General features: G+C 36.0%; 1 protein-coding gene across 2 annotated transcripts in view; it reads left to right on the plus strand.

The window, feature by feature from the left end:
• The window catches only part of LOC150110629 (4-hydroxy-2-oxoglutarate aldolase, mitochondrial-like), a 100,753-nt gene that overhangs the window by 56,516 nt on the left and 19,690 nt on the right, over positions 1 to 24,547 (plus strand). Inside the window, exons 4-5 of one of the 2 annotated variants that reach the window (XM_090395337.1) lie at positions 7,783 to 7,917; positions 16,071 to 16,167. In XM_090395337.1, coding sequence (XP_090251463.1) covers positions 7,783 to 7,917; positions 16,071 to 16,167 — 232 coding nt within the window. Of the gene's footprint in view, positions 1 to 7,782; positions 7,918 to 16,070; positions 16,172 to 24,547 lie in introns of both variants that reach the window. The other variant, XM_090395346.1, reaches the window with a different exon arrangement.

Consider the following 24,547-nt stretch of genomic DNA (forward strand, 5'->3'; position numbering starts at 1 on the left):
AGTATATAAGAGAGAGACCTTCAGTTAACTGAATTTGCCTGCTTCTGAATAGTACCAAGCATATAAGAGCAGTATTCCAAGATTGGGCAAATTTAGGATTTGTACAAAATAAGGAGCTAGACAGATGAAAAGGAATGTTTTGGAAAAAAAAAGGATGCAATGTTTTTTGAAAGCCAAGGATGCTATAGATGTGATGTTGATTATGCTAGGATAGACTAGAAGTAAGGGTCAGTCTGAGAAGATAGCGATCTGGTCTTAACTACTAAATTGAGCATTAATAAAGGTAAAGAAAGAGGAACTAAGAGCTTATCTTGAAGCTCGAGCACTGCAAGATTTGTCATGTAAGTGGAGAGTCTATCATCAGCAGAACTGCGAATGGGGCTTGAAGTTAGTGAGAGGTCATTTATGTACATGACGAAGAGGGTGGATGAAATAACTAGATTCTGAGGAACAAGTATATTATTATTTGTGACACCTCCAAAGAGTCTGAAGACTCATTGTGGGAGGACACCTACTGTACAACTCTCTTTCTCCACCACTACACCAGATCTCTACTACCAATCATCTACATCAATGCCATCTACTGCCCACCACCATCACAACTAGTATTTTTTGTCTGTAAATTGTGTGTGTTCTGAAGGACCGATTTGTCTGTACACAGGATGAAAAACCCAAGTTTCCAGGAGGAAAAACCCTGCTACCTCCACATGAGATTGGCTAACTCATCTTTGATTGAAAAAGTCCATATAAGATTCCTTCCATCATGACGAGAATTGAACTTAGGCCTTTTCTAACCGAAGGGTGCAGTGTACTGTCATTCTTCCAATTATGCTACGGAGGCGCTTAGCCAGAAATCTTAAGAGAGAATATCTTCCACCATTACATGCAGTGAATGACTGGAGAGAAAACTGGCAGTCCATTATAAATCCACAAGATGGCAATTTCCTGAGATGTCCTTGATTTCAAACCCTGTTAAATGCCTTGAAAATGTCAAGTGCAACAGCAGAAGTTTTTCCAAACCTTCTCATGGTATGTGTCCAGGAGGTAGGTGATGCAAGTGAAATGATCTGTTGTGGATCTTGATTGGCAAAATTCTGTATTGTCGTCACTGATTAGCCGAAGTTCTCTAGGTTTCAAAGTTGACTCTTGATGTTGTCCATTACTTTAGATGACATTGAGGTGAGAGGAATAGGTCAGTAGTTTGGTATACATGCAGCACCCCTTTTTTTTTGGAATTATCTGTATATTGAATTTCTTTGCTTTAGGATGCCAGTTGAGTATAATATAGTGTAGTGATAATAAATAACAGGTGTTAATTCAGAAGCACATCACTTGAGCATAACTGATGGTGATAGGTAGGTCAAGATTGTTGTTTATTTTTTAATGGTATATATTAGAACACAGAAAAATAAGTGAATAATTAATTTATTAACTTATTGCTGATATTTCGCTGGTGTTATAACTAGCACGTTCAGAGCACAAGAACACAGTTTGTCACAATACGCGAGACTATAACAACATATTCTGGATACCGCTGCACACAGGATCAACTGGAAGAACACAAAAGTACTGCACAGAAGCTCTTACAAGTCAGAGAAATTGTTCTTAGAGGCAACAGAAGCCCTGAAACACACTCCGAATCTGAACAAATATGGCTGTATAAATTTGTCTAAAATCTGGGAGACAGTCATCTTAAGAAAAAAACTAGTATCATTTTTTTTCTCTGTTTAGGACTCTAGTCTTATGTCATAGCTGCAATTTTTTTTTTTTCAGAAAGAGGGTGCTAAAAATCAGGACTCTAGTCTTTGTGTTGCTGTTACAATTTACAATTTTGTTTAACTAGTCCATTGAATTCACCATGTTGTTATAGTCTTGCATATTGTGACAAACTGTGTTTTTGTACTCTGAAGATGCTGGTTATAACACCAGCGAAATATCAGCAGTATTTTAATAAATTAATTATTCACTTATTTTTATGTGTTCTAATATATACCGTTAAAAAAATAAACAATATGTATGATGCACACATAAGTCTGTCCACACGTTTAAGGTTGTTCAAGATTCTTCTGATGTTTTTCTAGCAGAAGGCCACAGGAGGCATGTGATGCAATATTCCAGGTAAACAGAAGTTGGATGAGAAGAATGATGCTAGGTGGTCAGCTTTATCTTTAGAGATGATAAATAACATAATAAATGAAATGATGCAATATTACCATCTGGGTGAAAGAGAGAGAGAGAGAGAGAGAGAGAGAGAGGTATGGGAGCATGGACAGAAGTTGCATCCAAACAGCTTTAGCAAGGGACCAAAGATACAACTGCTTTGGCACAAGTGTGAATTTTCTACATTTAGCTCTTTCAAAATTAGCCTCACACTGTTAATGATGATTTTGCAAGTGTTGTGGGCTGCATTTTAGGCTATAAATGAAGGTAGAGTTTTTGTCTCACTTTGTTTTTCTCGAACTGCCCTGGCACACTTTTTGGAAAAACTATGATATTGGGTAGGAATCTGAACAGAGTGTTATTCAACATGGATAATTTCTGTAACAGGATCACAAGCATTTGGATCTGGATATGTATATATCTTTTACTCCAGTCATGTCTCTAATTCTCGTATTTCTTATTGTATCCCTTGTTGTTAGGTGATCATTTCTCTCTCTCTTAGACTCTTTTGGGTCATTCACAACCTGTTTCCCATTTTTCAGTCATTGCTCATGTCTCACTTCCATAGGTAAATGCTAGAATAATGTGCATATTAAATAGATTTCTTTTTAAGCATACAGGCAGATTTAATAACCGGAGAGAAAATATTGTGAAGATTTGAAAGCATGTAAATGGAGATAGATAGGCTGGACATATTAATGATTGCCAGACGAAAATTGCTCTGAGTGGATACTAAGAGAAGGAGAGGTTACCAAAGAACAAGATGGAGGAATGATCCACAAAGGTTTGACATGAGATGGTGAACATGGTTAAATGGAACTGGAAACTTGCAGGGGAAGGCCTGTATCCAGCAGTGGATGGAAAGGGACTGAAAAAGAAGAAGATATAATTTCTGGAATATCTGTGTGTGTGTATGTGAAAGAGAGAGACTCCCACTGATAAAAGTAAACCTACTATAGTATATTAGTACTGTGGGTGAGATAAGTTTCTTCTTATTATTTAAACTTTTGATTATTATTTTTTACATGAACTGGAAACCCTGCTCTAGTGACCAAACATGGAACTTCATCAATTCACTTCAGGTCTCCACTAAGCAGAGCAGTGTAGCAACAGTGAAATTCATTTTCCTTGAGGATATTTGTGCAACATCTATGCCTACAGTTAGTCAGATCTGTAGCCTTTTGGTTAGTGTGTAGGCATGTTTATCCACTTGTCCGACCAGGCTGCCAAATTATCTGTTTGTTGAACCCTAATGACTTCAGACCTAGTTTATTACCTGTAGCCAAGCAATTGACATCATGTATTTAATGTTATACTGAATTAATATTATCTTCCACTTTATTTTGACTTATCACTATATTGCTGATAGTTTTGATGCTATGTTAAAATTTTGCAAGAAGTAAATAAGTGATAAAGATTCATTAAATCTTTATTGAATAATTAAGAACCTACATAATTACTTTGTCTTCAGCAGGAAACCACAATCCCCAATTATTTTTTTTTGATCATCAAATTCCTGATATATACCCTCAAGGTGTGTACAGGATATGATAGTACTACATGAAAAATTACATCATTACTAACTTCCTATCAACAATTTTCCTCCAAATCGGTCTGTCAGCTGTCAAGACTCCAACATTATGAGAGCTTATATTTCTATCTTGTAAGGCACATTTTACTGTATCAATCCACCTATATCTTGGTCTTCATATGGGTCTTTTTCCTGCCAACCTGGTAGAGAACACTTGTTTTGCTAATCTTTCCTCTCCAATTCTATTTAAGTGACCATACCACCTAAGATTAGCTCTGCTAATGCATTCCTGGATGCTGACAATGTCAAGTTCTTTCTGAATATCCTCGTGTTTAATATGATATTGCCATTGATGCCATCTATTCATGCCCTTAATCTTTCTCAGGACTCTCATATCTGCAGTCTCTAGTCTTTGGTCAAGTGTTTTACTTCTGACCTAGCTCTCAGATTCATAAGTTAAAATTGGTTTGAATACTGTCTTGTTTACAGCTAATTTAGTGTTCTGACTAATTTCTCTTTTCACATAAATTTATTCAGTTGACTTCCTACCATACCAGCTTTATTGATTCTGTTGTCTATTTCGATATTTAATTTACCATCTTCACTAAAAATCGTGCCTAAGTAGTTGAAATGTTTTACTTGTTCTATAAGTTCTCCATTCACAATGTAGTTGATCTTTTTAATGCTGACCTTCATATCATATCTATTACAACAGTTATTCACTAGTCAGGGAATCTTGCGGACTTGTAGCAGATTTATTTAGATGTATAACATCATCCGCATAAAGCAAAGAGCTGAGATTAGCATCCCCAATTTTAATATCAGGTTTAATACCACTTTCCTTCATAATGTGATCCATATAGATAATGAATAACAGAAAGGATAATGTACATCCTTCTCTGACACCAGAGTTAACATTAAACCACCTTCCTATACTTCCTTCAATTCGAACTGCTGACTTACAACTTAAATAAAGACTAAGTATTGCTTGATATAATGCCCCATTGATACCATACAACTATAGCATTTCAAATAGCTTCTCTCTTGGCTCTTTGTCATATGCGTTTTCCAGATCGACAAAACATGAATACAGATCTTTGTTATATTCCCATGATTTCTCAACTATCTGTCATAAAGTGAAAATCTGATCCTGACAGCCTCTATTTTGCCTGAATTCCAACTTGTTTTTTAGCAAGCTTCACTTCCACAAGCTTTCTCAACTGTTTCTCAAGTATACTTGCATATATCTTACCAGCAACACTCAGTAGAGAATACCTCTGTAATTCTCACATTCAGTTTTATTTCCCTTTTTATATATGGGCACTATGAGAGCTCTACTCCAATCTGGAATTCGTCCTTCTGTCCAGATCTTCTGAAATGTAGTGCAGCCACTGTAAGAGCTTTATACCTCCATACTTGGGCATTTCTGGTCGAATATCATCTACTTCTGCAATTTTTCGAAGTAATTACTCCATACTTCAAAGATATCTTTCTCTCCAGTTTTCATGTCACCTTTATCATCTTTAATTCCTTTTATAGCACTTTTTCCTCCATTTCTGAGCTTCTTCAACAACCTCCAGAATATTTTGCCACCTCTTGATATTTATTTTCTATGTTCTTACAAAAGTCCTCCCATGACTTTTGTTTAGCTAGTTTTACACAGGGTTTAGCTTTCTTACATTTGTCTCTGTATTCTTTAAGAGCACAAGCTGACTTATTTGCCAGGAACTTTCAATATGCTTTCTTCTTTTCCTTCACTGCCTCTTTAACTTCCTGTGTCCACCATGGGGATCCTGATTTTTCTATCCTTACAGACAACCTCACCACATGCCTGTCTGGCTGAATCAGTCAGTGTTTTCTTCAGGGTTTGCCACTGACTCTCCTAGGTTTGATTCCTGTTCTCTAACTCTTTCATTTTTTCTTGAATAATATTTGTGTATTTTAGTCTGCAGTTCACATCTGAGAGCTGCTCAACTTTTATTCGCTTTAAAACTTTCTTTCATGTTCTTGTTTTTAATGCGAAATTCAACTTTATCCTGCTTAAGACTAAACGGTGATCACTTCCAATTTCAAATCCTCTGTACACTCTAGTGTTCTGAACCAGTGAGAAAACATCATTATCAACAATAACATAGGCAATCAGACTTTTCTTATTCCTTGCCTCTTCTATCCATGTGAATTTGTGCACATTTTTATGTTGGAACATTATGTTTGTAACAGTCCATGTCCTGAGCAGAAATCCAACGGGTATTTGCCATTATTATTATTATCTTTGCTCTTTTCTCCAAATTTTCCCAATATGTCTGACAATGATTTCCTATTCTGCTATTTTGATCCCCAACAAGAACCAACTTTTCCTTTTTCATTGTGTCAGTTTCTTTCTCTAAAGCCTCAAAAAATTCCTCCACTTCTACCTTAGTAGAACCATCTGTGGGACCATAGGCACAAATAAGTCTCATTGTCCAGTTCCCCATTCTTATATTTGCCCACATTACTCTACTTGAGACTGCCTGCCATTCAAGAAGATTAGCATAGTATTTCGTGTTGAATACAATGGCTACTCCTTCTTTTCCTTTATTGTCATTACCTGAATATAATTTTTTGTTTATTGCTCAGAAAGATCTCGCCAGTTTTTGTCTCTTTTGTTTCAGTCACCCCTATTATGTCGATCTGATACTTATCTAATTCTTCAGCTAGCTCCCTTTCTTTGCCATTCAAGCTTCTTATGTTGATAGTACTGATCTTGAACTGGTGATGTTGAGTTTGGGTGGGTTTTAGGATTTGTTCCAGTAGTTGACTTTTCACTGTTTGCCCTGGTTCCCAGGCGAAAAAAGGGGGGCCTTGTTTAACCAGGCGATGCCCCAGTTGGAATGAAATTCTGTCATATTGTACCATCATTTAAAATTTTGGTTTAATTCGATAAGAATTACAATTTGGTCGGCTAATTCCTAAATTGCCAGACCATCCTCGTCCATTCAGTATCCAGATGCACCTAACAGGGTGCACCATGAGAAGGTGAGGTTGAAATCTCCTCTCAGTTATATAGCTTTGACCCTTAAGCACCCCACTCTTTCTGATGCAGCTAGAAAATTTCTCTTACCTCTCTACCAGCACTGTCAATATTAGACCCATAAGCACAAATGAGTAATTCATCTAATCTCCAATTTTGCAATCTGCTACATCATTTCACTTGAAAGACTGCCTATCATTGATCTGGAAAGGTTTTTTTTCCCCCTCATTTGGTTATTAAATAAATTATAATAGACAATTATATTAACCCAAGTATCTTCTTGTGTCCAGCTCTCACCAGAGGAAACCTCAATAAAGGTCAGAATCAATGTAGGTAGTGACTCTTTCTGTAATGCACAGCAATATACACTTCCAAAATGAAGTGTGTTGTATAATGTGCAATACTAAGGCCATTGATGTGAAGTCAAAAGCTTTTATATACAAGTAGCTTAGTCGTTAAGATACTTTATGGCAAACTGTTTGCTTACTCTTGGGTATAGGATTAAAACCTGAATACCTTCGTGTCTGTTATAATTTATTTGCCTACCATTGAAGAAGTTCATCTTCGTGTTTAGTGTCGAATACCATATCTCCTTTCCTTCTTTGACTCCAACTGCCTGAATAAATAATCTTAATCTTTAGAATAATATCATCTATTTTAATATTCTTTATCTTTGTAGCATCAGTTAAGTTGGTAAAGTATTTCTCTACTTACTCTGCTGATTGTATCTCTTTTCCATTGATGCTTTATACATTGATGTTCAGTTCTGTCAATTTTAGAAGTGACTTCAGAGTAAAATGTTGGTCTTCTTTCTTTCAATATAGATCTGAAATGGAACAGTGAATATTTTTCTCTTTTGCTGCTAATACACAATTAGTTTTTTCTCCCTTTACAGAGTGATTAAATTAATAGGATGCTTTATCTGAGGCTGAAGTAAAAATGTGGATTTCAGCTTACCAAGAACAATAAGCAACATGCTATGAAAAGTTCATAATTTTAAGTTTATTAAATCCTTTTAAATTGCTTTATTTAAATATAGTATGTCAACTTTTTATTTATAATATCACATATCTTGTGTTAGGTTGCGGATGCTAGTCCAGTCCCCATCATACTATATTCAGTTCCTTCTAATACTTCAGTTGATTTGCCAGCTTCAGTTATTATAAAACTTGCAAGCCATCCAAATATTATTGGAATTAAAGATAGTGGAGGGGATGTAAGTTTTGTACCTTTTTAATTATGTTTTATTGTTAGGAAATGTACTTGTCTAAAGAGTTATAAATTTTTATAAACAATATTTTTTGAAGAAATACTTGCCCAGCAGTGGATTTGATCATTAAATTTTGGGGGTGACATCTCAAAAATATATTTAAAAATCCTAAATGCCATGATACAAATAGCAGCTGCACTGAGCTTTTGCCAAATCTCTCCTCTTACATAGAGAGAGACCTTTGTTCTCTTCTCGTTGCCTTTTTGTTGATATTTCCATCAAAAATGGCCATAAAAGCTTGCATGCACATGCACACATAGAACTGTGGAACCTAAGTTGCCCAAAGAAAGATTATAGGTTTGATTCCAGTTGCCTAGAGAAAATTTTTTCAGTCTTTTCTTCATCTATTGCCAAGTTAGCTTATCTTTGACACAGACAAATAGGGTTTTAACCCTACATCTCAAACTGACCAAAAAACTCCCATTATTATAGCAAACAATACAAGTGTTATGGTTTAATGCTACAAGATAGCTTGTGGCATTAAAGCTCCCTTGTCCCCCTTCCCCTCTTGAAAAGATTTGATTCATCAATAGCTTGGGCTCTCTGTCAGTACAGGCTTGAAGAATGGACCCTGGCTTTCTACCTTCTTCAAAAAGTTAGTTAAGACTGAAGTACAGAGTGATTGTAAAGTCAACAAACTGAAAGTTTGAATTTGTACCAGTTGTTTCCAAATCGTTATAATAATTCCTTACACCACTAGATGTCATTATTATCATATTATTACAAAATATCGGAGATGCCTAGTTCACTGTGACATGTACAGGTTGTTCTCATTGTTGCTGTATTCATTGTGGAAGTGAAATGCTTTTTCCCAGCCACAATGAGTTTTCATTTGGAAAGTTATTTTGCTAATCGTTCTTAGACATGTGTTGCCAAGAAATATTGTGAGAAATATCTCGGTACAGCAGTCCCTCAGAAGTCGATGTTAATGAGATTAGCGCAGCGTTTTGGAAAAACTGGTTGTTACAGATAGAAATTACTCCAGAAGATCCTCCATTTTGATTGAAGATAAAATGGATGAGGTAAAGAGAGCACTGCAGTGTTCCCCAACAAAAAGCCTCAGGAAATTTGCCATGCAATTTCTGTGTCATGCGGTAGTGCTCAGAAAGCAGCAAGATCATTATACCTTCATCAGGTTCTAGGAAATTTCACAGCAAACTTTTCATCTTAAGACATTTTTGCCATAAAACATTTTCACCGTAAGACAATTTTGCATTAATTTTTGTAAATAATCAATGGATGATAAAGGGTATTATAAAATCATTAAAAGGCAAATCTTTATTAAGGTGAATGTCAGTGATACACAACATAATGAAATCATTTAAAAATTGTGCAAATTAAAAGAGATGCTGCAGATCGTCAATTCAACAAATCCATCAGTAACATAGCTCATTGGAAGAAATGCTAATGCTATGAAGCATTTAATTTTTGTGTTGAATTCGGCATCTGTTTGATAGCGTAACTTCAAACCAATGGCAACAATTTTGCGATAAAGATTTTGAGCCATGTGAAATAAACAACCAGTCATAGTTTTTGATGTAAAAATTGTTAGAAAAAGCATTGATAATTGCTTTCTCGAAGTCGACCATTAATGTTTCGGGATCTAATGATGAATGCAAGCCCTTTAAGGCACTGAACAATCTGCTGTAACTTAATTCTTAAGTTAATTCTGATTTGCCAGGAAGCAAAGCAAAAAGCCGCCATGGAATCCTTACGGGGGTCTCATGCCAGTCCCAAGCCTGGATAAAAGAGGAGGAGGATTAGTCAGATGAGTGTCGATGCTCTGACCGTAAAGAAAAAACACGATTCTTATCTAATGCCTGTACCATCAACAGCTACAACATGCCTGCTTGAACGTCGCCTGGATCAACATGGTCCACGATACAAATCGAGTGATTCCATATGATACTCGTTACTTGGTGGCGATATCTGCTTCAATTCTTCAGTCAGTTTCCCAATGCTATCTAAATCTAGTTTTTTGTTTTTCATATGTTACTATAGTATCTTGTCTATTGCTTTACAATTTTATCTTTATTCATCAATACTTTGCCTCTTTTCTCTTTAACTGTGGTCTGTTTTGGTTGCCACCTTCTATTAATGGTTCTAATCATTTTGTACACCCCCCCCCCTAGTTTTATGCTCTCCATAGTACTGTTCTGTATTATTGCATTGGGCTTCTAACCATTTCATCTTATTCGGCTGACTGCTTTTTTCACCTTGTTACATTTTCTTCTATATTGCTCTTCCATTTGTTCTGATGTATTCCTTCTTATCTTCAGCATTCTTTTTTGCTGTACTAACTTCAGTGTTTCTTGTCTAATCCATTTCTTCCTAATCTTCTCTTCTTCTGGTGCTGTTTCTTCAACTGCATCTTCTATCATCTCCATTAATCCTTTCACTCTTAGATTCAAATTTTTTTCTTTGTCCACATTTTTAAGTTTCTCCTCGAACACTGTTCTGTATCTTCTTCCTATTTCTGCTTCACTTATTCACTTGCTCTCTTTGTTTCTGAAGATCAGATTTATATTTTCTTTTTAATTTCAACTTGATGTTTGCAATCACTATACTATGATCTGAGTCTATATCCTCTCCTTGAAAAGTTCAACACTACTATACTGATGTTGTCCATCTTCTTTTAATCATAATCATATCAATTATGTTCTTGGTTTTCCCATCATTTAATTGCCACGTCCATTTTCTACACTCCTTTTGCTGGAATTTTGTGTTACAGATCATCATCTTGTGGTTCACAGCAAATTCTAACATTTTTTCACCTTGTTCATTTCTTTCTCCGAAACCATATTTTCCCCATGACTTTTTCCCAACATCATTACATATTCTGATTTGGCATTCCAATCTCCTTCAATAATTAGTACATCTCGCTTTGGTATTGTTTCTGTTGCCCTCTCAGATCTTTGTAAAATAAGTCAATATCATCATCTGTACTCTCAGATGTGGGTGCATATATCTGGACTATTGATATATTAAATGATTTTGCTTGAAATCTTGCTGGTATGATTTGTTCATTGACTGGTTTGTAGCCTAACAGTGCTTTTCTGGCTTTTTTTGTTAAGAAGGAAGCCAACACCTGCTTCATGCTTGGTGTCATGCCACGACCATATGACTTCGCATCTGTTTATCTTTCCTGCTGATGTCCATCACAAATCTGCCAGTCCTAGTATATATCACACCGATATCTCTTCATTTCCTCGTGAAGTAATTCTAGTTTTTCTGACATCCAAAGTGTCCATACATTACACGTTCCTACTGATAATAGTTCTGTTAGCTTCAGTTTCTGTTTCCTTTCGGTGTCCCACTTGTTGATCCACCCCCTGATCACTCGATTGGTATCGTGGGCCTTGTTTATCCGGGCGACGCCCGAGCCGGCATGTTGTAGCTGTTGATCGTATAGGCATCAGATAGCAACTGTGTTTTTTCTTTACAGTCAGAGCATCGACACACATCTGACCAATCCTCCTCCTTTATCTAGGCTTGGGACCGGCATGAGACCCTTAAGGATTCCGTGGCAGCTTTTTGCTTTGCTTCCTGGCAAATCAGAATTAACTTACAGCAGATTATTCAGTGCCTTAAAGGGCTTACGTTCATCATTAGATCCGAAACATTAATGGTTGACTTTGAGAAAGCAACTGTCAACACTTTTTCTAACATATTTACATCAACAACTATAACAGGTAGTTTATTTCATATGGCACAAAATCTTTATCTTAAAATTGTTGCCATTGGTTTGAAGTTACACTATCAAACAGATGCTGAATTCAACATAAAAATTAAAGGCTTCACAGCATTAGCATTTCTTCCAATGAGCGATGTTACTGATGGATTTGTTAAATTGACAATCCACATCAAAAAGTTATTTACACAGCATCTCTTTTAATTTGCACAATTTTTAAATGATTTCATTATGTTATGTATCACTGACATTTACTTAATAAAGATTTGCCTTTTTAATGATTTTATAATACCCTTTATCATTCATTGATTATTTACAGAAATGAATGCAAAATGTCTTGCGATGAAAATGTCTTAAGGCAAAAATGTTTGTGCCAAATTTTCCAGGCACTCCTTCATCCATATTGTGTGCACTCACTCCATGAACTGATGGACCCAGATAAAAGCAAATGAATAATCTTTTGTTGATGGTTATGTTCATTTGTTGAAGAATGTGGTATAGAGATGCTTGATTCCGTTTTCTTCAGTGATGAGGCCTGGTTTCACCTCAGTGGGTATGCGAATAGTCAAAACAATTGGATTTGGTCATGTGAAAATCCACATGCTTTGCATGAAAAAGTTTTGCATTCTCAAAAAATTGAAGTTTAGTGTGCAATATCACGCCGACGTATAGTGGGACCCATTTTCTTTGAAATGACAGTGAATAGTTCCATCTACCAAGACATTATCACACAGTTTATGACATTCCTCGATGTCAGCAAATGCCATTAATGGTTCCAGCAAGACAGTGCTACATGTTGAATTGTACTGTACATTTCTTGCAACAATTTTTTGGTTACTGTATCATTTCAAAAGAATTGTGACCTCCAAGATCACCAGATTTATCAACACTAGATTTTTTCCTTTGGTGGTATCTCAAAAGTGTTGTTTATCAGAATAATCCACACACGCGCGCGCGCGCACACACACACACACACACACACACACACACACACACAGTCTTGCTAATATTGTTGTATTCGGAAGTTGTAGCAATATTTATTGCTACAACTCGAAATCCCCACGCTGCCCACAGATTTGCATGGTGCTGTGCATAGCCAACATTTATGTGTTTATCAGTAGAGAGAGAAAGATGTTTAAACATATGGGTTAACTTACAGTGGAGAATCATGAGAACTGTGTAAATGTAATATCATTTCACAAGGTCGGAATGCAGTCATCTGTTATTTTTTTTCAACATGCTAAAAAAATAAGAATCAGTAGGATAGTTGTGTATCATACTATTAACTGTTGTAACAATACAGAAGACGTATCTAACCACCAAAGAACAGGTCAGCCATGCTGGCCTGTTCTTTGGTGGTTAGATACGTCACAATCTGTCTATAATCCTGTGAGAATGCAGACAGTGATGTCATTAGAGATGAACGTTTCGCAGAGAGCAATGTCATGTGCTGACTGATGACCTCAGAGTAAGAGCCTATCATCTTTCTTCGTAACACCACAGCTTATGTGGCAGAGAGTGATAAAATCAAAGGTACTTTTCCAGTGGTATGTGAACAGCAGACACAGAGATATCCTCTTCACAGATGAGGAGAACATTGAAGAGTTGTTTAACTACCAAAATGATCGGTTATATGTCCTGGCTGATCGCACAGCACATGCCATAATGGTGTGTGATCTAGAGGGGGGGGGGGGTATCCAAGCTGCATTTCTGCGAGAAAGAGGTCAAAACATCTGCCAAAGTGTATCAAGACACCCTGCTGGAACCTGTAGTATGAACCCTGAACAACATATGTTTCACTGTAGGCAGTGGACCTTCCAACAGGATTCAGCCCCTACACACAAGGCGAGGACTGCACAATAGTGGATGGAGGTGAATGTGCCTGACCACATATCATCATTTGATTAGCCATCTGGAAATCCTAATCTGAATCTGTTGAACTTCAAATTGTAGTTGGAGCTTGAGAGGGTAGCCTTGCAAGAAACAACACCCAGTATCGCCAGCCTGAAGGTGGATTTGGAGTGAGCTGTGACAGTGTTTCTGTTGGATGTTGTGCATGTTGCCATTGATATGTGGCTTCACAGACTTCAGGCTTGCGTGAAGGCAAAAGGGGGACATTTCTAACATTGAGTATTGAGTGCTGCTATATGCATGATGTATGTGTGGTTTTTCTCCAATCTCCCCAGAAGTTGAACACTGCACAACAACCAGTCGCAATTTTTTTTCACTCCAGCATTGAACCTATAGTATTGATTAATGTTCATTTGGTGCTACTACTGCTGCTGTTCAAATGAGCAATCTACCACAGTGTCCAGCAATGTCACTCTATAGTCATTCATGAGGGAAAGTAATAAATTTCTCTTCTTTACCTAACATTTTTCTTTCCAAGGGAAAATTTCACCACTTGCTTCCTTAGTTATGACTGTTAATGTGTTCTTCAGATTTTGTCATTCACATAAAAAATTTAATTTTCAAACTTTCATTAATAATTTTTCTCTGATATTTATATGTTTGATTATCATTGATCTGCAAGCTGTTCAAACATTGTTTCTTTTTACACATTTTTTTGTGTCAGTGTAGCAAACTTTTTGTAGTATTTAAAAAGTAGACTACCTTTTTTTTACATTTTTACCTGTATATATGAAAAATATGTTCATGATTACAGCCAAATATGTACATAAATTTATTGTCAGCTTACTAATAAATTATATTACACAAACAATGTGTTATAAATTTCATACAGATTAAATTGCAGTATGTTGTTGGCAAAAGTTACAAATTTCCTAAGAATGTAGTTAAGGAAGATATTTCAGTATGGAGAGACATTTCAGTATGGAATATATACATCATAACTGCGATGCAAGTCTGACAACATTGTGATATGCTTATCACCAAGTGAGTCAGGAGTTTTTGAGGCAAACTGGCCCACTCCTCCTTCAGAGCAAGGATTGTTTGTTTGTTTCCTTGATGGGAATTTCGAGCAGCAGTGCATCTCCCTATTGTATTCTAAAAACATGTTCTATGGAGTTGAGATCTGGGACTGTGATGCTGGTCACTCAGTTTGATTAATATTCTCGGGCTCCAGAATTATCTCCGCTACTCATGTATGATGTGGTGTGGTGTGGCATTATCATCTATGAAAATGAATTCTTTGCCTGTAGCACCACGGAACAATCGATTATGATGTTGAAAAACTGCGTTGCAATATCACCCATCAGTCATAGTCCCTTTTTCCAGCACTTGTAGCTCGATGCATCTATTAAACATTATGCCTCCCCACACCAATCCCCCAGCACTGCCATATCTATCTCTTTCAAGAATATTCTCTTGATGGTAAGCAGTACTACTTTCATGCCAGATCAAGTTCTGTCTAGAATTGGAGGAAAGACTAAAACAACTCTTATCTCTAAAGGTTGCATTAGCCCATTGGTATCTTGTCCAGTTTTTATGGATACAGCATCACTGAAAACGTGCTCTATGATGAGCTGTGGACTACAGGCTTTTAGGCATATTGCTCTACTTGTCACAGACATCTTGCCACAGTTTGTTAAGATATCTGTGCTTGAATGAAGTCTACTTACAAGCTGACCTGCCATGGTGTGTAAATTATGTTTTGCTGTTATAATCAAAAATCTGTCTTCATGCTCCATGGTAGAGCGAGGGCGACCTCTTAGCAACGTCTGGAACACATTCTGTTGGTTTGAAACACTACCCAGAGCCTGGATATGGTGCTATATGAGATATCAGACTCTCTGACGATATTAGTAATTCTGCAGCCTTCTTCAAGTTTTCCAATAATTTTTCTCTATGTGAAATCATCTAGACGATGTCTTTGAGACATTACAAGACATCTAAGTGTGCAACTTGATTCCTTCACGAAAAGAGCTTCAAACACAATTCACTTGCCATTTGCTCTTTATCATGTTGAGTGCCTACCACATGACTCCTTTGTGCACCGTTTGAAAATTTGAATGTGTACCCACTCTCTACTCTGCATTGTCAGTTATACAATTTGCCACAAGCTGATTTGCCTGAATTTGAGGTTGTAATCTTCAGTTTTCAGGTTTGTAAAAAAAAAAAAAAAAAGAAACCCTTCATCTCTGTATGAGACTATGAGACTGGTTAATTTGTATTGTTTTTTTTTTTTTTTTTTTTGGTAATGGGGAAGAGAGAGAGAGAGAGAGAGACTTAAATTTCCAGAATGGAAAGTTTTTTTTCATTCTGGAAATTTAAGTCTCTCTTATGGGACTTGTTAACTGATATTCATTTGAAAAGTTCTTATAAACATACCATGTATATTAGGATTTTCTACCCAGAGTGCATGGCTGATTTTATAACAGAGGATATGAAATTTTGTGTGTGTGTGTATATGTGTCAACATCAGTAATTAGTCTTTCTTATTTTTCAGATAACAAAACTCAGTCTGCTAGTGTATAAAACAAAAAATCAAAATTTTGAGGTAATGGCTGGATCTGCAGGATTTTTTTTACCAGCTTTAGTAGTGGGCAAGTAATACTTTTTTTTTTTAAATAAAATTATTAATATTTATGAATACTCTGCATATTCATTCACTTAGTGAATTTGAAAACTTTCATAATCAATTCTGCATTTAAAGAAACTGTTCACAGTAAATCTAATACAGTGTAACATACAGGTCTGCATTGATAAATAATGTAAAATTAAAATATATGTACTGTGTGTGTGTGGGTGTGTATTAATTTATATAATAATAATAATCTTCATTTCATACTTGGAGAGATTGATGGACAGAATCAGAAATGAGGACACGGGAATCTCCATTGATGGAATAAGACTCAACTACTTGTGCTTTGCAGATGACATTATTTTACTTGAAGACGAAATGGAACTTGAGCAAGTGATACATAATCTAAATAGATAAGGGAAAAGATACGGATTGAGAATGAATATAGAAAAGATGAAAACAATGGGTTTTGGTGAAAGGAAGATTGGAAAAAAGATTATTGTAGAGGGAAAGGAACTTGAGAATGTTGGACAGTTTACTCAACTTGGAAGTTGTATAACACAATCTAAACTGTAAAAAAAAAGAAATTAAAATTAGAAGTGCAAAGGCTTTAACAGTATTAAAATCCTGGACAAAATTTGGAAGAGTAAAAATAACAGCTTAAAAACCAAATTAAGTCTTCTTGAGACATGCATCTTTAGCAGTATGTTATGTGGTTGTGAAACTTGGATAATGACAAAGGAACTGGAGAGAAGAATACTGGCTTTTGAAAGAAAGTGGTATTGTAAAATTCTATGAATTTGATGGACTCAGAAGATAAGAAATGAAGTGTACAGAAGGATACAACTACTAAAAGAGACTCTGTTTCAAAAAGTCATACAAAGATAATTAAAACTCTTTGGACATATTTGTAGAATGCCAAGTGACAGAAAGTTAGTCATTGGTTGAACAAATTCAGAGGTCATGAGCAGGCTGACAATATTAAAGACTGGTGTGGGTGAACTCTTCAAGAATTAAGTCATGCTGCAATGAACAGACGTTACTATTCATTGCAGCATGACTTAATTCTTGTCCTAATTTTGCAGTCCTAGTCAACATGGCATCAGACACTTATGGGCACTGTGCCCATGGTTCGTGATGATGATGATTAATTTATATATATATATACACACACACACACACACATGCGTGTGTGTGTGTGTGTTAATACTACTCATGAGAGCTGTTGTAAAACAATAGCACATCATTGCCATATACTGGTTTGGTAGTTAAGAGAGAACTTACTGATGTTTTTTCATAACAGATAAAGGTTGTATTTCATGGAGAACACTACATTCCATCTACTTCTGTCCTCTGGAACAGTGGATAGAGGTTGATGGAATGTAAGAAGAGAATGAGAAGTTGTTTCAGTAAATTTGAAGTTGAACTCTGGTAGATGTCAATCAGCTGCTTTATTGACAATTAGTATAGAGTTAATTGATGTATACAGGATGAGAAGTAATATCTTGCATGGAAAAGGACATCATATTGTATGGAAGTTACGGATGGCCAGGAAAAGCTAGAGGGGAAATTGAATCTTAGATTTTTCCTTCAACTCAAGAAGCAGAGTTGGATCTTATATGGAAGTATGGATATTATCAGCGGTGGTGGGAAATGAAGTAAGATCATTCCTGTGAGAGAAGTTGAGATGCATTCTGGTTTCAGTAAGCACTATAAGGACAATGAAATCCTTATACTGCTGAAGAATTGGAAAGAGATTAGTGTTATGGAAGAACTCGAAGCTCAAAATGTGTGAGTGCTGTAAGGCTTGTCAAAAGAAGAGGAGGTGGAATGGAGTGTATTATTATCAACAAAACTAGGGATAGGATTTCTTATCAGTAAGAGGAAATCATTATAGGAAGAAAAGGGTGGGTGAAAATGTGGAATCCTGGGATACTCTAGTTTGTAAGTAAAGCTGAATAAAGGAAGCTATCCATGACAGGTAGTGAATGACCAGAGAGAAAAGTAGCCATATTATTATTATTATTATTATTATTATTTGACACCTTCAGGGAGTCCAAAGACTCATCGAGGGAGAGTGTACCAACAGCATCGAACGATTGGTTCCCCTTCCAACTACTAACCATGCTCAAACTTACTCAACTGAGCTATTAGTAGCAGAGGCTCTACCAATTGACCAACCTTTGTCGGCAATATGGTTATAAATAATGGATAATATGCCGTAGACTCTCACTATAATTAACATGACCATGGCAAATTTGCTTTCAATACTATACTACAGCAGAAAAGTTCAGGCCAAAGCCCTTTATTAGAACATAAACAGCACCAATGTTACACTAAAGAAAATTCACTAGAGCAAACTACCCACTATAAAAAAAAGTGGTATATTTTCTACATCACCTGGAGGCCATATTGGTAGGCCTCCAAGTGATGAAATCTCTTGATGAATGTCCATCTTCGTTGGTTTGGTAAAAAGTGAAGGGGAATAATGGTAGACCTTGTCTCCCTTTGTTGGAATGGGCTGATATGTGATCACTGTAAGTTATTTAGAAGTGTCTCATTTGTTTCTATCTTTATCTTATTAACACCAAATATTTCAAATTGTATTTCTGCAATTCCTGTATAGTTTTTCCATTGCAAGATGTCTATAAAAAATGTAGAAACAATATGTGACAGAGGAGCATAGCATGGATTGGTAACTCTACAAAATATAATGGACACATATTTTTATGTGATGTGCTTTTAGTTTTTGTTTCTTTAAGTATATTTCATACAGTTTATGCTCTATTTTTTTTGGCTCCTTTCTATGTTTCTGCTTCTCAAACATCCTCTTCCTGTATAATTTCCTGTATTTTGCATAAAGACCATCCTTTCTGATTACTTTTATGATACTGTGTTGGTCATTCATGGTCTACACTTATTAACTAAATTGGAAGTTTTTCCACTTGATTATACCATAAATTAAAGATACCAAGAAATTATATACTTGGTTTAATCCCTTATCCAATAAAATTTGCGCCTCAAATATAATCAGGACTGGGCAACTTGTATATATAGAAGCTAATGACTTCACATCACTTTCCTTAGTATCCCATAAGCAAAGCACATATCCTTATGAGTATGTATAATGCTATGCATTATGGGAAGGGTCACTTTCGATGTTTATTGAGGTCTTGTCAGTGGGAGCCAGACCCAGAGATGATACTGTCATCATCAAATTCCTGCCATGTACCCTCAAGGGGTGTTCAGGATATGATAGTACTACATGAAAAAAAATTACATCATTACTAACTTCCTATCTACAATTTTCCTCCAAATCAGCCTGTTACTTGTCAAGACTCCAACATTATCAGATCTTATATTTCTCTCGTCTAAGGTACTTTGTACAGTATCAATCACCTATATCTTGGTCTTCCTCTGGGTCGTTTTGCTGCCAACCTGGCAGAGAACACTTGTTTTGCTAATCTTTTGCTGACAATGTCAAGTTCTTTCCTAATATCCTCGTTTTTAATATGATATTGCCATTGATGCCATCTGTTCTTGCCGCTAATCTTTCTCAGGACTTTGATATCTGCGGTCTCTAGTCTTCGGTCAAGTGTTTTACTTCTGACCCAGCTCTCAGATCCATAAGTTAAAACTTGTTTGAACACTGTCTTGTATACAGCTAATTTAGTGTATCGACTAATTTCTCTCTTATTCCATATGAATTTATTCAATTGACTTCCCACCATACCAGCTTTGCTGATTCTGTTGTCTATTTCTATATTTAGTTTACCATCTTCAGTAAAAATCGTGCCTAAGTAGCTGAAATGTTTTACTTGTTCCACAGGTTCTCCATTCACAACACAATTGACATTTTCAATGATTCTGCCTATTTTCATTGTCTTTGTCTTTTTATTGCTGACCTTCATACCGTATCTATTACAACAGTTATTCAATTTAGTCAGAGAATCTTGCAGACTTGTAGCAGATTTATTTAGAAGTATAACATCATCCGCATAAAGCAAAGAGCTGACATTAATATCTCAAATTTTGATATCATGTTTAATACCACTTTCCTTCATAATATGATCTATATAGATAATGAATAACAGAGAGGATAATGTACGTCCTTGTCTCACACCAGATTTAACATTAAATCGTCTTCATGTACTTCCTTCAGTTCTAACTGCTGACTTTCAACTCAAATAAAGACTAAGTATTGCTTGTTATAATACCCCATTGACACCATATAACTGTAGCGTATTGAATAGCTTCTCTCTCTTGTCATATGCTTTTTCCAAATCGACAAAACTTAAAAACAGATCTTTGTTATGTTCCCATGCTTTCTCGACTATTTGTCGTAAAGTGAAGATCTGATCATGACAGCCTCTATTTGGCCTGAATCCAGCTTGTTCTTCCATAATTCTTCTCAATCGTTTTTCAAGTATATTTGCATAGATCTTGCCAGGAACACTTAGTAGGGAAATACCTCTGTAATTCTCACAATCAGTTTTATTTCCCTTTTTATATATGGGTACTATGAGATCTACTCCAATCATCAGGAATTTGTCCCTCTGTCCAGGCTTTCTGAACTATGCAGTGCAGCCACTGTAAGACTTATACCCATACTTCAGCATTTCTGGTCGAATATCATCTACTTCTGCTGTCTTTTCACATTTTAAGCCTCTGATGGCTTTTTCTACTTCAAGTATGGATATGTATTCCTGACTGCATGCCTGGTCAGTCATTTTTACCACTGTGCTGTCATCACTGCTTGTTTCATTTAGCATTTTTTCAAAGTAATTACTCCATACTTCAAGGACATCTTTTTCTTCCATTTTCATGTCACCTTTATCATCTCTTACTCATTTTACAGCATTCTTTCCTCTATTCTTAAGCTTCTTCAACAACCTTCAGAATATTTTGCCACCTTCTTGATATTTGTTTTCTATATTCTTGCCAAAGTCCTCCCATGACTTTTGTTTAGCTAGTTTTACACAGTGTTTAGCATTCTTGCATTTGTCTCTGTATTTTCTAAGAGCACAAGCTGGCTTATTTGCCAGGAACTTTTGATATGCTTTCTTCGCTGCCTCTTTAACTTCCTGTGTCCACCATGGAGTTCTAATTTTTCTATCCTTGCAGACAACTTCACCACATGCCTCTCTGGCAAAATTAATCACGGCTTTCTTCAGAGTTTGCCACTGAATCTCCAAGGTTTGATTCCTGTTCTCAAACTCTTTCATTTTTTCTTGAATAATCTTTGTGTAATTTAGTCTACAGTTCACATCTGAGAGCTGCTCAACTTTTATTCACTTTAAAACTTTCTTACATGTTATTCTTTTTAATGTGAAATTTAATTTTATCCTGCTCAAGACTAAATAGTGATCACTTCCGCTTTCAAATCCTCTGTACACTCTTGTGTCCTGCACCAGGGAAAAAACATCAATATCTACAATAACATAGTCAATGAGACTTTTCTTATTACTTGCCTCTTCTCTCCATGTGAATTTATGCACATTTTTATGTTGGAACATGGTGTTAGTAATAACCAGTCCATGTCCTGAGCAGAAATCCAACAGATATTTGCCATTATTATTAGCTTTGCTCTTTTCTCCAAATTTTCCCAATATATTTTTGTATGTCTCACAATCATTTCTTACTCTGCTATTTAGATCCCCAACAAGGACCAACTTTTCCTTTTTCATTGTGTCAGTTGCTTCTTCTAAAACATCATAAAAGTCCTTCACTTCTACCTTCTGTGGGACCATTGGCACAAATAAGTCTCATTGTCCAGTTCCCCATTCTCATATTTGTCCACATTACTCTACTTGAGCCTGACTGCCATTTAAGAAGATTAGCCTCGTATTTTGTGTTGAATACTATGGCTACTCCTTCTGTTCCTTGATTGTCATTGCCTGAATATAACATTTTGTATTTATTGCTCAGAAAGATCTCACCAGTTTTTGTCTTTTTTGTTTCAGTCACCCTAATTATGGCGATCCGGTACTTATCTAATTTTTCAGCTAGCTCCATTTCTTTGCCATTCAGGCTTCTTATGTTGACAGTACCGATCTTTAACTCTGGTGATGTTGAGTTGGGGTGTGTTTTCAGATTTGTTCCAGTAGCTGACTTTTTGCTGTTCGCCCTGGTTCCCTGCCGAAAACAACGGGGGCCTTGTTTAACCGGGCGACACCCCATCCGGCATGAAATTTTTTAATGTTGTACCGTCATTTTTTATTTTGGTTTAACCAATAAGAATACAATTCTTAATAAATAAAAGACACCAAAAAATAAGATAGCCATGATAAATTCATATTTTCAAAAATGTGGCTCATAACCCTTATCACCCTCTACAATGCCTTAATCATACTGCAGATACATTTTCAAGTATGATTATCTGTAGTTTGAAGCCTTGGTGTTATTTATTTATTTTTTTAAGTGAAACAAGTTTTCACTCCTCTGGGAGTGGAAAATTGTAGAAACAAAGTATGACTATAAGCTCAGACTTTTAAGATTGTAGAATTTCATGTGAGAAAGAGCTAAAACTATTGATATGCACAAGAATTGAAAATTTTGTGCTGGTTCACCATTCAGGTAGATATCTCATGAGTTGCATGTTTAATCCTGGATGTGGTCAATTTTATAAGATTTTGTTAATGCTATGGCTAATTTTTACTCTGTATGACTACCAGGGCTGAAGCAGATATATTAACTTCTTATATATTAGTGTTTTTCAGTCTGGATAGCAAAAGATGTATGCATTTTATGAGTGAAGACTATTTATTTTTTATTAACAATGCTATTTTTTGCTGTTTTTGCTGAATGACTTTTATGGAAAAAGCCATAAATTTCTTCTATGCCATTATAAACAAAAATTGAAACATTCAGTATCATAAAAATCCTTAGGTCTTGACACAGTACATTTCTGAATGGCTATGAAATATTGTTGAATGGACAAGGCTGCTGATATGATACACAGTGGCAACTTGAAAACAATTGAAAAACATTAAGGTTAGAATCAATATAAAGATTTATTTTCTGAAAATAAATACTTTTTCTCAGTTTTTCAAGTTTATCTGCTATTATGCATATTGGGTAAGAGATGAGCTAATTACCCCTGTCTTCTGTACACCTTTTTTAGGTTGCCATATCATGATTAAGTGGTGGTTACCTTGTGGTGGTACTACTACTGAGCATTCTCTGAAGATAATATGATGCATATGTGTCCTATCTTCTCATTGATCATATTCCATTATGACAAAATCAGTAATAACCCACAGACATTTTTAATGACCAGTATTCCCAAGAGATAAGTAAGGTAAACATACAAAAAACTGTTGATGATGTGAAATGGAATCGCCATTACATAAATAAAACTAATGATCAAACTGAAACTAATCTTCTGATTATCTTATTTGTTAACTAAAAATTCTCACTTATCAGACTAGTTCATTTTTCAAGTCCTGGATATACAGGATTACAAATTAAATGTCTTATAACTGCCTGAATTATGCATATTTTAATCAGCTGTAAATGTATATTGAGATCTAATATATCAATATATTTATATATAGTTTTTGGGACCTTAAAGGACCGACTTTTTTTTATTTCACACACACACACACCTAGTCTAGCCATAAATACTGTTACAACTTGAACTGCACATAAACCTTTAATTTATCAGTAAATCATTTACAGCTTTCAGCACCTACAAATCACATATATAATGTGCATATAGTAGCACTCAGTGATGTTCAAAATGTCCACCTTTTGCCTTTGCACATGCCCAAAGTCTCTGAGGTCCCATATCAATGGCAACACACAACACACACACACACACACACACACACACACACACACACACACACACACACACACACACACACACACACACACACACACACACACAATGGAAATGTTGCCACTGTTTACTCCAAATTCACTTCAGGCTGGCAATGCTAGAGTGTCGTCGTTTCTTGCAGGCTGCTCTCTCAAGCTCCAGTCACAATTTTAAGTCCAAGAGATATCAGAACTTCCAGACGGCAATCAGATGGTGATATGTGGTCAGACACATTTGCCTCCAACCACTGTTGTGTTGTCCTAACTTTGTGTGCAGGGGCTGAGTCCTGTTCGAAGATCTGATGCTTATCATGAAACAAGGTGTTTTTCAGGGGGGCCCATGCCATGGTGCATTGATCCCTTTCTTGCAGAAATGCAACTTGGAGATACCCTGATACCTAACCCACCACCAAACAATCATTGACGTGAGGTGATGTCCTCTCTGAATTCTGAGTGCTATGCAACCATCCTGGGTATATACCCAATCACTTTGGCAGTTAAACAACTCTTCAGTGGTGAAAATTTTCTCATCTGTGAAGAAGATATCTCTGTGTCTGTTGTTCACATACCCCCCCCCCCCC

Source organism: Typopeltis vanoorti, chromosome 1, assembly GCF_054136105.1.
Source record: "Typopeltis vanoorti isolate ZY-2024b chromosome 1, IOZ_Tvanoo_1.0, whole genome shotgun sequence".
NCBI classification, from domain to species: Eukaryota; Metazoa; Arthropoda; class Arachnida; order Uropygi; family Thelyphonidae; genus Typopeltis; species Typopeltis vanoorti.